The sequence below is a fragment of the Argopecten irradians genome, chromosome 5, assembly GCF_041381155.1.
Source record: "Argopecten irradians isolate NY chromosome 5, Ai_NY, whole genome shotgun sequence".
Taxonomy (NCBI): domain Eukaryota; kingdom Metazoa; phylum Mollusca; class Bivalvia; order Pectinida; family Pectinidae; genus Argopecten; species Argopecten irradians.
Genome location: NC_091138.1, coordinates 16,421,394 through 16,440,179, shown reverse-complemented (window position 1 = coordinate 16,440,179; position 18,786 = coordinate 16,421,394). Strand labels below are relative to the sequence as shown.

Sequence of the window (18,786 nt, the reverse complement as noted above, 5' to 3'; positions counted from 1 at the left end):
AAATTTCATGTATAGGTTCCCCTAGGGCCATAGTTGTGCATATTTCGATTTGGGACCGATCGATCAACAGGGTGGCCGCCAAGGAGCCATCTTGGATTTGGTAGTTGAAGTTTGTTGCTGCTATTTCTCAGAAAGCACTGAAGCGATCTGTCTCAAATTTTATATGTAGTATGTTTGCAAAAGTTTGAAAAGCAGAGAAAAGATCCCTCTTTCTATTGTCAGACATAGATCATTCTTTGGTGGGCGCCAAGATCCCTCTGGGATCTCTTGTTGTTGTTACAAAGCTATTTTTTTCATAAATGTCGAGTTTTAACGTTTATGTATGTATTCTAAACGATGTGAGGAAAATATTAGAGTATGCCGTGCAGTTGATAGCTTGTTTGACAAATTACGTTTCACAATCTCCAAAATGGCGATAGTGTCGTCCAATAGCCCCAAACAATATGTTTCATTTATGTTGCCATACTTGATTATTATTTTGACTCATTTTTTTTCATCAAGTATAATTAAAGACTTTGTTATTATATATATTCATGAGATTTTTTTAATAGTCTTACATTAAACCCTCGCTTCTATGTGCCCATGTGACCCAGTCTTGCAATGTAACAAGCCCCTGTGGTCTCGGTCATGTACTATCATATAGTTATGCACGGATTCGCGCACGTGCTCCAAACTGGTTAGTATTCTGGCTACTAACCCATGCTCGTGCGTTGTACGTGGTACTACATTAATTTCAATCAAACTAGGGGTTACATATAGCCTGATTTCGTACAAACGTTTACGAGTGGTGGTTGTCCAGTTCAGGAGTTGGTGTACATGCACACAGGTATGTGGTTTTTGAGATATCATTCTTTATTTAAAGTGAATAGTCGGGCAAAGAATACCAATCTAAATGCGTTCATTGGCCTTCCAACCGATATGATCAACGGATCGATATCCGTTAATGCAAAATGTTACACATATTTCATTCTGAGTTATATGGATATATATACATATATACTGTATGACACGGAGTTACCTAAACGATAATAGTGACCAACATTAGCAGTTTTAATTCTGAAATGGGCATGAAAATGATGTGGATACACGGGAGTACCTGAGTCTACATATGGTGGCTACATAATCAGTGTTAATTCTGAAATGAGCATGAAAATGACGTGGATGCATAGCTACGTCATGTTGTATGAATTAATTAACTGAACATAAATTGTCCTGACACATTACATCTTTACATAGACACAAATGTTTGAAATTTTGTGTTTGAATCTTTTAATACTAAAGCCGTTCTCTGTGTTTATATATCTTGAAATATTTGACCAAACTGTCAGTAAGCGGCGTGGTACTGTAACTTTCAGAGACACACATAGTAATGATATCTAAATTTCTGCTATAATACATAAACATTGTTTAAGCAAGGTTCGATCAGAAATTATAATGTAAACCTTCCTATCAAGGAGAACTTTTCGTTGCAATCAATAATCAATTCTTTCATTCCTCAAAGATGATATTTACACAACAAAATTGATCAAAGTTATGTTTGAAAAGGTTTTACTTTTGTTCTTCTACATTATATTCGTTGAACGTTGTAAATATGTTTCTCTATACAATGTTCTTTGTAAAGAGATAGAATTAATTTGGAAGTAGGCACTTGCACAATCTATACATATTTTTTTTACGTTGTAGTGCTATTTCTGTGGCATACAGTTGTAAAATTGATAAAAAATAGCAAGTAAAGCAACAATACATATATCACAGACACATGCATAATTAATCAAGTCATATTAGTTAAAACATGAGCAAAATAATAGAAACCAGAACGTACCCTCCACGAGCCCCATATGCATATTTCATGATAATCTAAATACTCGTTTGTTTGACGGATAGTTACCGATAGTTTATGTATACATTTGTATTTGGATATATCCTAGTGACCTCCATCCTCGATACTTCATGGGTTACTAGCTTCCATTGGTGTGAATATATATATTGTAACGACTGTGATAGTAACCCCTGGAATATCGAGGATGTATGTATATAAATGTAAGTAGACTTATTAGTGGTGAAATGCGGAGTTGATTACTTTTCACCTAGTTGGAAGTTGCCCCTATTGGCTGATACGACTATGCTGGTCACATGACAGAAACGAAGACTATCATTGGTTCAGAAAATTTTCTTCAGCTCTCGGCCCATATCTCAGAAACCTTCTCAGCCATACGCACGCTTTTTTGCATCCAAGAATCCAAGATCCAAGAATGGAATCGTTTCTCTCTTTTGTCATTGCCATGGAAGTTGTCTTTCATTGCATAGGCGACGCTATTGCTCGCGGTAAGGTATGTAACCTAAGGTTTTTTCATAGTCCAGACTAATTAATTAAGTTAATTTTAAGTTACTATTGACTTTAAACATAATTTATTGTCTTAACAAAAAAATCACGGGATTAGCCACACGTTATTACCACTGATGAGGTTTTCTCCAATCAATATGTTTATTAATAATAATTTGGATTGAGAAAAATATCTTTCTGGGGTGAAAATCTCAGAATTTTAAGTTCAATACTCTTTGAATCAGTCGGAACAATACTTAGTAAACGAGGCCGCGAGGCCATGGACAGACGATTAAATAAGATTAATTGGTAGCATGTTTGCATGAAGGACTACCTCAAGCTATCAAATGAATGACCTTAATATTCACTGAAGGTCACAAGGGTAAAACAGACAAACCCTTTTAGCATACCTCTATAGACGCCACGTTTTCCGAAAATGGCGGGAAAACTAGGACAAAATGTTGAAAATTTATTAATACACAGTGACACGGTGGATTTCATTTAGATCTGCAAACTGTTTATCAAAGTTGTGGTTCGCAGGGGTAATTAAAGAGAGTGCCTTCTGAAAATATTACACGTTACTATTCATAAATCGTCTCGCTACAGGAGAATAACTCGCACAAATTTTTTGTCTCTTCCTTATATGGTAATTCAGTCCATCTTACACATTCAATCTAAATCATTAACTTTCTACTGCAAAAAAATCCAACTTTCCCAACTTAGATGGTAATGTTAAATTCCTATCTTTTTCTTCTTTGAAACTATATCTCTTCCCTAACCTATTTATACACGTGAATGTACTTTCCCCTATAAATTTGGCACCAGAATATTTGTGGTAACTGTGGCAACACTTATGAAAATGCTAACCATTTCTTTCTTGAATGTCGATCAGAATTCTGCTACTGCCCGTGCTGATATGGCCCAAGTTTTTAATGACCTGAACATAAAAGTAGATCTAAATTTGTTACATTATGGAGATGAAAACTTGAGTCACAGGGTTTTGGGAAGTGCACTGCCTGTGACACTGGTCGACCACTGATTTGCCTTTGATATTCGCAGGCGCAGCCTTTGATGTAGCTTGTGGTTGCGAGGGTTACCGTCTTACTTTCTGAAGCGTCATTTCATGAGCTGTCGTATTTTTTTTAACAAAAATTTAAGACATTTCTTCTAAATATTCCACCGCTGAGAAATGGTATTTTTTCACTATCAAAAATAGGAACAGACGATTTAGTATTTTTCTTCAGTTACAAAAGTTCCTTACTTTACGCCATTACCACCATTGAAAAGTTTGAGCTTCTTATTTTACTTCAAGTTAAAAATATGAGAAATAATTAATTGCATCCAGAAAAAATTCCGTGGCACTATATCCTATATGGAATGAAGTAATCATTGCGCATGCACCAAAGTCTAACTAAATTATTTTATGTCATTTTTGTGCTAATTAGGCATATATATACACGATTAAACGCCAATTATTGTTCAAATGATGCATATCATTTACGCTCTGTCAGTGGTGGAGCATCTTTAAGACAAGTAGATATCTACATGTACATGTATTTGTTGAGAAAAATGATTTTTATAATATTGACCCCCCCTTTATGCAGTATAATTATTGATATACTGCACCCTAAATATATACATTGTAGTCCTGAGAAGTAATATCATCAGTACCTATGGGTTTGGTCAGGTAATACACAAGGTGTCACACTTACCTGTAAGTGTGAGGATGATCCCCTGGGGCTATATGATTAGCTATATGTGTATATCTATGCATGCATGTATATTACCCCTGTTACCCCATGTACCATTATATAAAGGTGACAATTTAGATGTATAGAATAATTATTAGTATGGTCATGGGACTTCTAATCCTTTTTTCTGTTAAATTATAAATGTTACAAATAAAGTTACTATATCTATTATACAATGTATCAAATATATATTAGATACAGTACATAAATGATGCAATATACATGTATGATATCTGAGGGAGACATGTAATAAAATTATCACATCAAGAGGAAAAGGAAAAAACACGTACGAATTAATTATAGCTTTTAATTTGTTAGTCAGTGTAAGAAATAAATAAATGTTAACTGATGCATGTATTGAAGCATAGTATACAGCATATAACAAGGACGTATATGAGAAGGATAAGTCACACTGGGTTTTGGGCAAAGACAGCGCAGGCGCTTTTGTGTTTGTGCACTGACCGTGACGTTGGGCGACGACTGATTTCCTTTGATATCCGCCGCCGCAGCCTTTGATGTAGCATGGGGGGTGCGAGGGTTACCGTCTTACTTTCTGAAGCGTGCTTCCATTTCATGAGCGGTCGTATTTTTTTAACAATAGTTTAAGACATTTCTTCTAAATCTTCCATCTTTAAAGCAAGTTATAAACGTTGTGAAATTTAATTTACTTTACATTGGTGTTTCGTTTGACTCGATGAGACAAGTATTTGTTGAGAAAAACGGTTTTTATTCCCGGTTCATAAGCGTCTCGCGTGGTGTTTAGTAGTGTAAAGAGACAGACACGAATCCTTCTCACTTATAAATCCTTGCTTATAACAACTAGATTTCATTAAAACTATACAATTTCAGATGATTTTATATATAACTAAATCATTTTTAATTAATAAGAATTAAGAAAATTTGAGTATAGTGTGATCTTCAACATTTCAAAGTTGACGTGTGCATGCAGGTTTAAGAGGTTTCTAAAATAGATATTGTATGCCTTGATTGTATATATAGAGTAGGTCAATATTTCATTGGTAGAGATATTGATATAGGAGATATAGATAAGGTAAGTCATTATTTTATGGGTAGAGATATATAGGAGATATAGATAGGGTGGGTCAATATGCATAAAATATTGACCCGGGTCAATATTTAATGGGGGGTCAAAATTTTATATGACACCGGTTCATAGGCATCTGGCGTGGTGTTAAAGATGCTCCACCGCCGACAGAGCATAAATGATATTCATTATTTGAACAATAATATGTGTTTAATGGTGTATATATATGTCTAATTAACACAAACAATAATATAAAATAATTTATTTTGCCTTTAGTGCATACGAAATCAGTACATCATTCATAAAGGATATAGTGCGACGGATTTTTTTCGGGATGCAAATAATCATTTTTGATATTTTTTACCTGAAGTAAAATTAGAAGCTCTAACTTTTCAACGATGGTAATGGTGTAACGTAAGTAACTTTTGTAACTGAAGAAAAATACCAAATCGTCTACTGCTGTTTTTGACAGTGAAAAAATACCATTTGTCAGCGGTGGAGCATCTTTAAGTAGTGTAAAGAGACCGTGACAAATCCTTCTCACTTAGGTATAAATCCTTGACTTGGGTTTTTAAGTTAATTGTTATTTATTTGAACTTGTTCAGTCATTTTAAAGTCCAGCAGAATATTTGAACATAATTATTGTATATCTTGTTATTATGTAAATAATATGTTAAATTCAACTTATTTATACCTATGCCATCACTTGCAAATATTACATGTTAATTGAAGAAGGCTAAAATAATAATTGCTAAATAATTGGAATTTTATCCAGAAACAGTGTTTTCCAAGGGGAGGAATTCAACGGATTTTTTTGATCCAACACGTTTTTAAAGCATGACAAAAAGAAACAATATGTGGTACTCGAAGACCTCCTTCATCATAATCGCCATACATAACAGTGCGCTTTACTTTATCAGTCTTTTCATTCCATAAAAATTCAAAAAAGGATTTTTGTAATTCACTGATAATTTCTTTAGGAGGATCTGGTAAGACAGTAAAAGTTTGAATAAAAAATGGGTAATGCTAATAATTTTATGATAGTTACCCTCCCTATATATATATGAGGTTTTTGAATGACCAATCATGTAAAAGGTTTTGAACAGCTGTTAATTTTTGTCTGAAATTATCTTCAAAAATATTTTCAGACTGAAGGTTATAAGATATACCTAATAGTTTGAATTTACCAGAATGGTTCCAACTCAAATTCCTTTCTGCAAGTATTTCCTCACCACAACCCTGTTTTGCCCCAATCCAAATTGCTTGTGTTAAAATTTTTCAACATTTATTCTAAGACCAGAAATATTACCAAAATCATCAAGTAGACAATTTAAGGAGTTTGGATCTTCAGATAAAGTAAAAGACGTGTCATCTGCAAATTGGTTTATCAAGTATTTCAAGTTATTTATTTTGATACCATTTATGTTCGGATTCATTTTAATTGCTGAACTTAAAATTTCAATACATATGATGAAAATATATGGACTAATAGGGTCGCCTTGTCTTACTCCACGGCGAACATTAAAAAAATTGGAACAATGCCCATTATTCAATACACAACATGAATTATTATTATAAAAAGTGTTTATCCATTTTATAAAAGATGGACCAAACCCATAATAGTTAAGCGTTTTAAAAATAAAATTAAGCTCTCAAGAATCTAAGGCCTTTTCAAAATCAATTAGTAACAATAAACCTGGAATATTGTCCTTCTCTGTATTTTCTATTGTATCAAATATAAGTCGTGTACATTCGCCAATATGCCTTTCTTTGAGGAAGCCCTTTTGTCTTTCACTTATACTGTCTAAAACTGTTTTAATTCTATTCGAAATAACTGAGGAAGCTATTTTATAATCTACATTCAATAAAGTTATATAGGCCTCCAACTTTTTACATATAATTTTGATTTACCTTCTTTTGGAATACATGGAATCAGACCTTGGCGTTGTGATATAGATTTAGTATTCCCTAATCATAAGCTTGATTAAGAGAATTAATTAAAAAACTGTTGATATCAGCCCAAAAGAATTGATAAAATTCAACAGTAAATCCATCCATTCCAGGTGACTTGTTATTCATATTTTTTAGTGATTTCAGACATTCCTGGTAATTTATTTTCCCCTCTAATTTAATACTTTGTTCATTGGTTAATTTAAGAAAGGATTTTCATCATCAAAAAATGTTTCATTAACAGTATCATCATTCAGACATATGAACTGGAATACATGTAGAGTGATTGATAAAAATTTATTTGCTCTTCTAAAATATCTTGTATGTTTGTAATTTCCTCACCTGTTTCTATAATTAGCTTTGGGATTAACTTTTCTTACAGCGGTACCTCGCCAAGTCAACGAGGGAATTGACGATATAACAACAACAACAAAATTTGCTGTTTTTCTAAATTGCCATATAAATGGGACTTCTCTCACCTTCAATTTTCCATCTTGATTTTGCTCTCAGTATAATGCCCCTAATTTTGTTTTCTCTTATCAATTTCAACTCATTTTCTACTTCTTCAATTTCTTAGGTTCCTATTTGCCTCTTGCTGTAATTTCCCTAATTTTAACTCCAATTCATTTTCTAATTTATCTCTTTCACAATTTTTGAATGTTGAGTAGGCAATAGGTTTTCCTCTAATCATTAATTTTAAAGTTTCCCAAAATAGTTGATCACTAATCGATAAAGATACATTGTTAATGTTGTCTTCAAGTTTAATAGCATACATCCTCGATACTCCAGGAGTTCCAATCACTTACGATCTCAACACCCCTGGACTATCTTATAGTAAAACTGAAGGCCACTGAGAGAAAAAAATCTGAACCAATCAAGGGCTAACAAATATTTCCTTTGAAGACTACAGAGAGACTACTAGGAGTGTAGAGATCATCAGTGACCGGAACCCCTGGAGTATCAAGGGTGCTATATGATATATGGAGAGGAAGGATTATAGGCCACTTTCATCTGTGTTTATGAATGATAGAGACATTCTACCCTCTGGGTCACAAATACAATACATTATAATGTACACATTTGAAATATGACCCTAAGGTAGATTATCCCCGACTTCTCTATCCACTTAAAAAAGAGTCTTATTTTACTGATATCAATTAATTTTAAAATTGTTCGACCAGATTTTTACTTGAATGTCTGCAGAATATTGTGTATTATGTAACTTTATTTGTTTACTGAAATTTTGTCTCTCTTGATCTTGTAGGCTGTGTCCTTCCGTGGCCTTAGCCTGGTTAGCCGGGTAGCAACGTCGATTGCTGTTGCGGCTGGCCAGCGTCTGTCTCTGTCGGAGGCCGTGGTAAGATGTTACATTTTATGCTAATTGTAGAATACATTATTTTCTCCTGTGAAAAATTGTGTCTTTAAGCTGTAATATTGTAGCTAGAAAGATTTCTAGACAGATAATGTTATCTTCTTTAAAGCATAGTCAGGCTGGGTACGTACATGTACATATACCATAGCAGTTTTCACACTATAATTGAACTCTTGTTATTACCGTATTCAACCCAATAAACGCCAATGTCCATATAAGCGCCCTCCCTCTTTTTGAGGCCTCCATTTCAATTGCCCAGGCATAAAAAAGGCAGAACTATACAAAACTGTTTAGATTTTCAATAATATCGTCTTATTATAAGCACCTTTTCATTTCTAAAGTTTTTAAACGCCTTATTGGGTTGAATACTGTACATGTATCACTCTGTTTGATAAAGGATCTGGCAACAATCAATTAGGAGTGACCTTCTGGTGACCATCAGAATTGTCCAAATGTCCAGATTCTAGAAACTGAGAAGTGACTTTTTAGTTTTCATTTATGTAACAGAGTGATTTTAAGAATCTGTATTTTAATTAGATTGACTTGGCACCAATGTAATTTGATATTATTGTAAAGTAGGCGAAGAGTTGGACTCTTGTTTAAAATGTATTATAAAAAATAGCCAAAGTTCATATACACTGTAATAGACATATAGGTAGTATATTCACTATCTAAATCTCTGGCACTGTACTGTATGGATACAGGAAGAATTATGGATATTCTGCACTCGGGATCACAAAATATTTATATAACAGTAATACAATGCGATAAACAAATAAGTAAATAATATTTTTGGCCATCGGGTAGATTATTCCTATCCTTCATATCCACTAAATAATCATAAATGTATATATAAGGGATATCACTTAACCAAATGCACATCAACATATCTGATCATTGTTTAGGTCAGATTCTAACTTGAATATCTACCAAATACTGTGCATTATGCACTTTTATTTGTTTACTGAAATGTAGCTTGTGTTTTTGCAGGTTGTGTACTTCGCTGCTACACTCGACTGCCGAGGGGAGGATAGCCTTAGCCTTGCAGATGTCGATGATGAGCCAGCCACACCACCCGCTCCGGCCCCTGTGTCCGTCCGTAGGTCTGGCCGTGTGAGGAGGGCACCAGCCTGGCACAAGGATTACATCATGTGATGTACTGTAATATCCTTGTTAAGTCCATGGACTGATGTCGCTTGAGGAAGTGGTAACCCCTCAACAATCGTCCCAATCCCAATCCCTCACCCAAAAATCTATACACTGTTAATTAAACCACATGCACTGACACAAGTGTGGGGTTGTTTGAGGTACATAAGGGTTTTGAGAAACTTGACAGACATACTCGTGGAAGTGTGCATAAAGGGTTTTTCGGGATAGAAATTCCAAGATGGCTTCCAGGGTCCACTTTCTGTTCTTAGATTTGGGTCTCCGATTTTGGTCTACATTGGTAAATGGGGGTTTAAAGGGATGCGGAACAGCATTCCTATGTTTTGGATACTGTGATAAACGAAGGCCTCTGACTGGTCAAAATTTATGAGTTACTAGAAAAAGATAAAAATTTGTACTTAAAGGTTTTGGATGACAATGAATACATGCAGTGATAAGACTGCGTAGTTGTTTGAGGTAGATGTGTAATGGTTCCCATTACAATCAGTACTTGTGTACAATGTTGAATTTGACTCAACTGAAGTGTACAGAAAGTAGTTAATAGGTTTTGTTTTTTTTGTCCCTGGCCCTAACAATACTCACTTTACCCAACCCATATACCCCAGCACAAACACAGCACGCATTTAGTATTTAACATTCTAACCACTACTTTCTACATGTACACTCTCAGTTGAACTGTTCAAAAAAAATGTAAATAATTGATTTGATTTGTTTTATATATATATAATTATTAACAGCCAAGGTCATTTATGTACATGTACATGCCAGGGTCAAATGTGGATCGAGAGAAAACCCCAGCCAGCGGCTAGTACCTGGCAACTACCCCACGTGGGATTTGAATTTTTTGCAAAAAAAAAAAATGAATGGCCCTAATTAATGGTCATCGTACAATCTTGGCACCGGTGAACTAGGAAAAGATTTGAATGAAAGACTTTCAAGATGGTGACTTTTGCGCTCATCCTTGAAGTTCAAAATGTGTTTCAAAGAACACTTGGTTGGGGCCATTTCAGGATCATTAGCTTAATTGCATTGATAGAACTTGAGAAGAAGTTCAAAGTTTGCTTATAAAATGGGGGTCAAAGAGGGCATCTTTGTTTTTTTTAGATTAATTCCCAAAATAACAACATATGTTCAAAACCATGTCAGGATCATTTCATGCAAGTTTCAGCTAAATTGCACCAGTGGAACTTGAGAAGTAGTTTAAAATATTTTAGATATGGATGCTGTAGTGGCCATCTTGGATTTCTGATTGACCCGCAAAATAACAATACTTGATCAGGACCATATAGGAATCATTTCACACAATTTTCAGCTAAATTGCTCTTGTAGAACTTGAGAAGTTCAAAATCCGTTTTCAATATGACGGAATTAATGGCCATTTTGGGTCTCGGATAGAATTGAAGAATAATAACTCTTGATAAGTACCATGTCAGATGATATCAGACACGTTTTAGCTAATTACATTGGTAGAAGTTCAAAATGTGTTCAAAATTTTGTTTACAAAGCATTATCTTTATCCTGACCATTGGGGTTAACCTAATACATCATCAATATTACATTATAGTAAATATTTTCCATTTGCCCTTCTACCACCCCCCCCCCCCCCCCCCCCCCCCCCCCCCCCCCCCCCCCCCCCCCCCCATGACAAACAACGGATAAAGCATGATCCTTATCCTGACCATTGGGGTCAACCTAATAAATTATCATGTTAAATTATAGTAAATAATTTCCATCTGCCCTTCTACCGCCTCCCCCCCCACCTCCCCCCACCTCCCCCCTCCCCATCCTCCCCCTCCCATGACAAACAACGGATAAAGCATGATCTTTATCCTGACCATTGGGGTCAACCTAATAAATTATCATGTAAATTATAGTAAATATTTTCCAATTGCCCTACTACCCCCCCTTCCCCCTACCCCCTTCCCCCCTCCCCCCTACCCCTATCGCCACTGGTGATTCCACTCCCACCCAAATCTTGGACGACAGGAAGAGACATTGTAGAATTAAATTGTATGTAAAAAAAGGAATGAAAGGGAGTATAAAAGTGCCACATGTATTTAAATACATGATGAAAGAAAGAAAGAAAGAAAGAAAGAAAGGAGAGAGAGAGAGAGAGAGAGAGAGAAAGCGAAAGAGAGAGAGAGAGAGAGTGAAAGAAAGACAGAGAAAGAAAGAGAAAGAAAGAGAGAGATAGTGAAAGAAAGCATTGTGTGTTGAATGAAAGCCCCCCTGCGAGGGGACATCTGTTTATATTTAAAAGGCTGACCCCAAGGCCCCAACCTTGGCAGCCTTCAAATGTTCTGGGGTATTAAAATATGTTTTTATGAAAAAAAAAGAAAAAAGAAAAAAAAATTTAAAAAACAAAAAAAAAAAAAAAAAAAAAAAAAAAAAAAAAAAAAAAAAAAAAAAAAAAAAAAAAAAAAAAAAAAAAGAAAAAACAAAAAAAAAGTTTGTAAATAAAAAAAAAAAACACACCATGTGTCAAGATGTCATAGTTATTTCAAATATTTGCATATTTTCAGGATACCATGAAGATTGTGACAACTATCAGGACAGTGACACCCGAGAGCAGACATTCTTTGATAGTGTGATTAGCAGAGCTTCATCAAAATTAATGATGGGTGACTAGACTTGAAAATTCCATTTAACCTGGACAGTGGCAAACGTTAACATTGTCATCTGTGGGAAATCATTTGGTTCTGCAGTCTCTATAGGATGACAACTGGATATGATGTTTTCTTCATTCAGCGTCCCTGTACACCATATGCCTGAACCCAATCTGCATATTTTTGACTGGAAATCGAATGTTGAAGGTATTTTGCATGTACTTATACATACATTTGGTAGTTTTTAGCTCACCTGGCCCAAAGGGCCGGTGAGCTTATGCCATGGCGCGGCGTCCGTCGTCCGTCGTCTGTCTGTCCGTCAACATTTCCTTTAAATCGCTACTAGTCATAGAGTTCTTCATGGATTGTAACCAAATTTGGCCACAAACATTCTTTGGGGAAGGGGAACAGAACTTGTATAAAATTTGGCTCTGACCCCCCGGGGGCAGGAGGGGCGGGGCCCAATAGGGGAAATAAAGGTAAATCCTATAAATCGCTACTAGTCATAGAGTTCTGCATGGATTGTAACCAAATTTGGCCACAAGCATCCTTGGGGAAGGGAAACAGAACTTGTATAAATTTTGGCTCTGAGCCCCCGGGGGCAGGAGGGGCGGGGCCCAATAGGGGAAATAAAGGTAAATCCTATAAAATCACTACTTGTCCTAGAGTTCTCCATGGATTGTGACCAAATTTGGCCACAAACATCCTTAGGAGAAGGTGAACAGAACTTGTATAAATTTTGGCTCTGAGCCCGTGGGGGCAGGAGGGGCGGAGCCCAATAGGGGAAATAAAGGTAAATCCTATAAATCACTACTAGTCATAGAGTTCTGCATGGATTGTAACCAAATTTGACCACAAACATTCTTTGGGGAAGGGGAACAGAACCTGTATAAATTTTGACTCTGACCCCCCGGGGGCAGGAGGGGCGGGGCCCAATATGGGAAATAAAGGTAAATCCTATAAATCGCTACTTGTCCTAGAGTTCTGCATGGATTGTGACCAAATTTGGCCACAAACATCCTTTGGAGAAGGGGAACAGAACTTGTATAAATTTTGGCTCTGACCCCCCGGGGGCAGGAGGGACGGGGCCCAATAGGGGAAATAAAGGTAAATCCTATAAATCGCAACTAGTCATAGAGTTCTGCATGGATTATAACCAAATTTGGCCACAAACATCCTTGGGGGAAGGGGAACAGAGCTTGTATAAATTTTGGCTCTGACCCCCAGGGGGCAGGAATGGTGGGGCCCAATAGGGGAATTAGAGGTAAATATTCAAATTTCTTCAGAAAATAAACAATGAACCTGTATCCAGAATATTACTTGGCATTACAAACCAGGTGAGCGATACAGGCCCTCTGGGCCTCTTGTTTTTAATACGGAGGCCTTCCTGTCTTGATAACGACAATGTAAATTTGGGGGATTTTGGTAAAAAAAGTTCACATTACACATATATTAATAATCAATTTTCTTTCTTTTCATACCAAATCTGGCTTTTTGATTGGCCAATATTTTTTTTTGCATACCACTATGAAAAAAAATCCGAGAATGGCGCGAAATGCCGACGTTATCGTGACGTCACAATAGAGACATTGACGTTCTGTATTGATTCTGAAAAAAGAATCCCTTGAAAAACCACTATAATGTTACATTTAAACATACTTCATTTTATCAAATAGAGTATAAAATTAATTATAAGTATTGATGTCACTATTTTTTAATTTTATCGGGTTATGAAAAAAAATTGTTTGCAAACTTTTGTGAGAATCCGCTACGCGAATTCACACAGTTTGCAAACAATTTTTTTTCATGTCCCGATAAAATTAAAAAATAGTGACATCAATGCTTAAATATAGCTAAGCGCATGAACCAATATCCTAGCAAGTGATTAATACAGAAGATGTGTTTGTCACAATTATGGCACAGGGGCTAGGGGTCCTGGCAGAGGAGGAGGGGGTTTGGTTTAAAGAAGTCTGCTGACTTAGAATAGGATGTGTATTTCAATGATATTTATAAACTTCTCTGAATTCGTGTGATACACATTGATAAGGAGTTATCAAAACCTAATATTAGGTTTCCCTTTTTCTGCATCTAAGATATCTTGTGTATATAGTCATCAAATGGGTAGTGTTGTTTGGTTCTGTAAGACATCCAGTACAGTTTTCTTTTTCAATCTTTAGTGTTAAAACCGGTCAGGAATAGATTATAGGTTCAAGCTGTAGGTTGGTGGTTTTTATTGGGGTACTCTGGGTTCCCACAGCTTTAATGACCATGAAACCTTATTAATCTATATAAAACACTTTCTGTTTTTTGTGATCATTAATCAGCTACTTTCACTAATTCATTTTAGTCATTTAATCATTCATTTCTTCAATTTCAGCTGTGAAAATTGTATCTTTTGGGCCGACAAGTTTTAACAGCCTATTCCCAACTTGGAGACACCGCCAAGGGAAGTTAACTCATTTCATGAAAACACTAGACAGAGTTGCCTTTCCATAAATGACCTGAGTATTAATTTGTGAGTATAATTTGGTTCCAGTTGAAATTCTTATTTTTGATATCTAATTTTATCAGAAAAAACAGGTTTCTTGAACAATATATATTAATGTAACAGTATTCTATATTGACACAGGAGTTCAACAGGGCTACATTCTTAGCCAACTTTCATTTCTAGTGACCGTGCATAGTTGATTTCTTTTGTCGCATAGATACCTTTCAGTATTTGATTAGAAAATGAGTTGAGAAAAAGGAGTTCATAACAGTTAAAATGATATTTTTGAAAATTTTGACATTTTGATTATAGTTTAAATTATCTATTGAAGCGGATACAAACACACATATATGATGTTTGTTAAACATTGGTAATAATAATACATTGAAAGTATCATAAGTAACAAAAGTATATCATTTTACTGCGCTGTAAACGGACAACAGTTTAACTATTAGGTGCTCTTTTGCTGTAGTGAAATACATATACATTATAATGTAATATCACAATGATCTAGAAATACCATCTTAGGAAAACAGTAGGAAAACTATAACTGTGATAAAGGATGCATCCTAATGTATGTTCTGTTAACTTAAAAAAGGGCAGTCAGGTACAATTAATACTTTTTAGCTCGCCTATTCGAAGAAAAGGGGGAGCTAATGTTGTCACCCCGGCGTCGGCGTCAGCGTTGGCGTCCCATTTCACGTTAAAGTTTTTGAGCAAGTTTCTGTCTCGTCAATTGTTTTAAGCTTAAGTCATCATAAATGTTTATGATTTTATTTTCCTAATGTGTATGGATGCTGAACATGATAATACAACCAATTTGGGGCCCTTTAGGGTGTTTTTGAGTCTGTTAATTTGTAATATTTCCATGTTTAAATAGTAAATACTTGAACATCAACTTCTTCTGAATAGGCGAGCTTTGCTATTCTCCAACAGCTTTTGTTTTAATTTTGGAAATCATATATGACATATATACACTTACTCTTTTGTAGGTAATTAACGCATATGCTACATGTACTTTATATGTATAAAAAGGTCAATTAAAATACTGCTATGAAATAAACTTGCATATTATTATTATTTTCATATATATTAACAGAAACATTTATTTAATGTATGATAATCAATATAAATTAGATAAGTATCAACACAGGTAACTTTTACAGGTAAATTTACCTGTTGTCATTGGGACTCCTTTTAGGAAAAAGATTATAACCACAGTCACAACAAACTACCCTACAAGTAAATCCAAAATGTTGGCGTTCAGAGATACACCCGATTAGTTTATGATTGTGGATCAGGTAACAAAACATTTGTTTCGTGCCTTATCAGTCAACAGTCAAAACTATTTTCCCATCGGTGTTGGGACCAACCTCTTGGGGAAAAAGAGTTTTGACTGTTGACTGATAAGGCATAAAACAACTGTATACTGTTTACACGAAGATCGTTGTGTTGTTTGTAAATTTTGGCAAAATAAACAACAATATTGTACATATCAGTTTAGTAAGTCCACAGGGTTCATGTTATAACTATGCCATTATCTTTACTAGTCAGTAGTGTTAATAGCATGTACTAGGAATGCTAGTTTGACCAGTTTCCACTTTACAATGACATACACATCAAGTCTTCTTTAACCAAAATTGGCCTTAAACATCCTTGGCGCAGGGGAGAGATGAGGCAATTGGTAACTCCTTTAAATCAATACTAGTAATAGAGTTCTACAGATGGTTCTCCGAAGGACCAAGCTGAGCTTATGTGATACCCCGGTGTCCAGTGTTCAGCCATCAACAATTGACCTCTAACAAATGTATGGTTTGGGCCCTGTTTGGCCCCCAAATCTGTCAGTTTTACAAAACTGTTATTAAGAACATGTATTTCAAATTGTTGTATTCAAATTATGTAGTACATTTATGATTTAAAGGCCCAATATCTTTCCGAAACAAAAAAATTAATATTCTTAAAAACAACAATAACATCAGAAAATGTATATTGATGGCCTAAGATGAGGTTACAAAGCAAAAAAAATGCAAGATTCCTATGCGGTTATTAGGATGACAGCAGGAAACATAAGACAACAAAAAATATGAAAATAAATATTTCCATTTTAAAAGTTAAAAGTCGTTTCGGAAAGGTAGTGGGCCTTTATTTGTAATGAAAGTTTTCTGAATTTGCAGGTTTAGCTACCATGGTTACCATCCAAAATACACATAAATAGATGTCTTAAGAAACCATTAAGCGCATCCTTGAACAAAATAAATATTTACTTTCCCTATAAGCGCCCCTTCCCCTTTTTGAGGCCTTAAATTTCAATATAAAGACCTAGACTACACATAACTATACTTTCATCTTATTAAGCACCTTTTCACTTCAACTTTTTAAACGCCCTGGGCACTTATTGGATCTAATACGGTACATATGATACATCTTATTGGATCTAATACGGTACATATGATACATCTTATTGGGTCTAATACGGTACATATGATACATCTTATTGGGTCTAATACGGTACATATGATACATCTTATTGGGTCTAATACGGTACATATGATACATCTTATCTGGGTCTAATACGGTACATATGATACATCTTATTGGGTCTAATACGGTACATATGATACATCTTATTGGGTCTAATACGGTACATATGATACATCTTATTGGGTCTAATACGGTACATATGATACATCTTATTGGGTCTAATACGGTACATATGATACATCTTATTGGGTCTAATACGGTACATATGATACATCTTATTGGGTCTAATACGGTACATATGATACATGATTGGGTCTAATACGGTACATATGATACTCTTATTGGGTACTAATACATCTTATTGGGTCTAATACGGTACATATGATACATCTTATTGGGTCTAATACGGTACATATGTATACATCTTATTGGGTCTAATACGGTACATAATATTGGGTCTAATACGGTACATATGATGATACATCTTATTGGTCTAATATATGGTCTAATGGTCTAATACGGTACATATGATACATCTTATTGGGGTCTAATACATCGGTACATATATGATACATCTTATTGGGTCTAATAACGTACATTATACATATAATATACGTACATATTTGGTCTAATACGGTACATATATTATTGGGTCTAATACGGTACATATGATACATCTTTTGAAGTAATGTAATGTTTATTCAAACACGTGATCTATGTTTTTTTAGTAAGAGGGTTAAATACAAAAGGGTGGTGCTAATGTTGGTGTGTAAATTTATCATTGTTTTATAGCTGTCGCTGCTGCTGGTTGAATTTATCAATATTGTCTATATATTGTTTGTGTCTTAAGATGTCACTTTAAAGTCATCAGGCCACATATATTCTCTCAAGCCAAAATAACATTGCTGCTTCTTCTGTTAGACAGGGGACTCCTACCTATTGATGCCTTTTCTTGTGACATAGGAAATTATTGCATTGAATAAATGTTGTGTTGACATTTTTGCCTCTTTATTTTCTGCTTAGATTGGCCATTAAGTTTGACTTGTGACTAAAGCTTTGGTCACAGGTGCCACAATGATAATTCAGTCGGGCTCGGTGATGGCAGTTCAATTTTCTGAAGAACGAAAGTTCAAAGATAATCATAGACATAGTCAATTTCATTGTTTTTGTCATCAACAGAGGCGTACCACTCCGAAAGCGTCCACATGAACTAGGGTGTACCGATTTAGGGTGGGATTACTGTTCTAGACGGAAAGAAAAAAAATGAGTAATCTGTCCCCGCAATTATCGGCTGTAATAATAATGATTTTCCAAATTATTATAATTTTTATTTATTTGTTTTATAAGATAGAGACACCCATCAGGATAGTGACAACCACCAAGATAGAGACAACCACCAGGATAGAGACTCCCACCATGATGGACACCCACAATGATAGAGACAACAACCATGATAAACACCCACCATGATAGAGACAACAACAAATATAGTGACAACAATCAGGAATGAGACACCCACCAGGATAGAGACAACAACCAGGATAGTGACAACAATCAGGAATGAGACACCCACCAGGATAGAGACAACAACCAGGATCAACAA

The 18,786-nt window shown here is 35.2% G+C and overlaps 1 protein-coding gene and 1 long non-coding RNA gene across 3 annotated transcripts; both read left to right on the top strand.

Annotated features, from left to right (window-relative positions):
* The first annotated feature begins 668 nt into the window (after nt 1-668).
* LOC138323013 (uncharacterized) lies at nt 669-11,209 on the top strand. Of its 2 annotated transcripts, XM_069267328.1 has the most exons (4): nt 669-826; nt 2,092-2,330; nt 8,334-8,426; nt 9,432-11,209. In XM_069267328.1, the coding sequence occupies exons 1-4, from the start codon at nt 817-819 to the stop codon at nt 9,594-9,596; spliced, it is 507 nt and encodes a 168-aa protein (XP_069123429.1). In that variant the 5' UTR covers nt 669-816; the 3' UTR covers nt 9,597-11,209. The 2 variants fall into 2 exon arrangements, 1 of the variants encoding a protein (XP_069123429.1); XR_011208513.1 differs by lacking the exon at nt 2,092-2,330 and having other exon boundaries at nt 672-826.
* A 314-nt stretch (nt 11,210-11,523) lies between these two features.
* On the top strand, nt 11,524-18,783 carry LOC138323015 (uncharacterized). Its single transcript, XR_011208514.1, has 3 exons — nt 11,524-12,421; nt 14,592-14,729; nt 18,531-18,783. It is a non-coding gene; the product is annotated as an uncharacterized lncRNA (long non-coding RNA).
* The last annotated feature ends 3 nt before the right edge of the window (nt 18,784-18,786 follow it).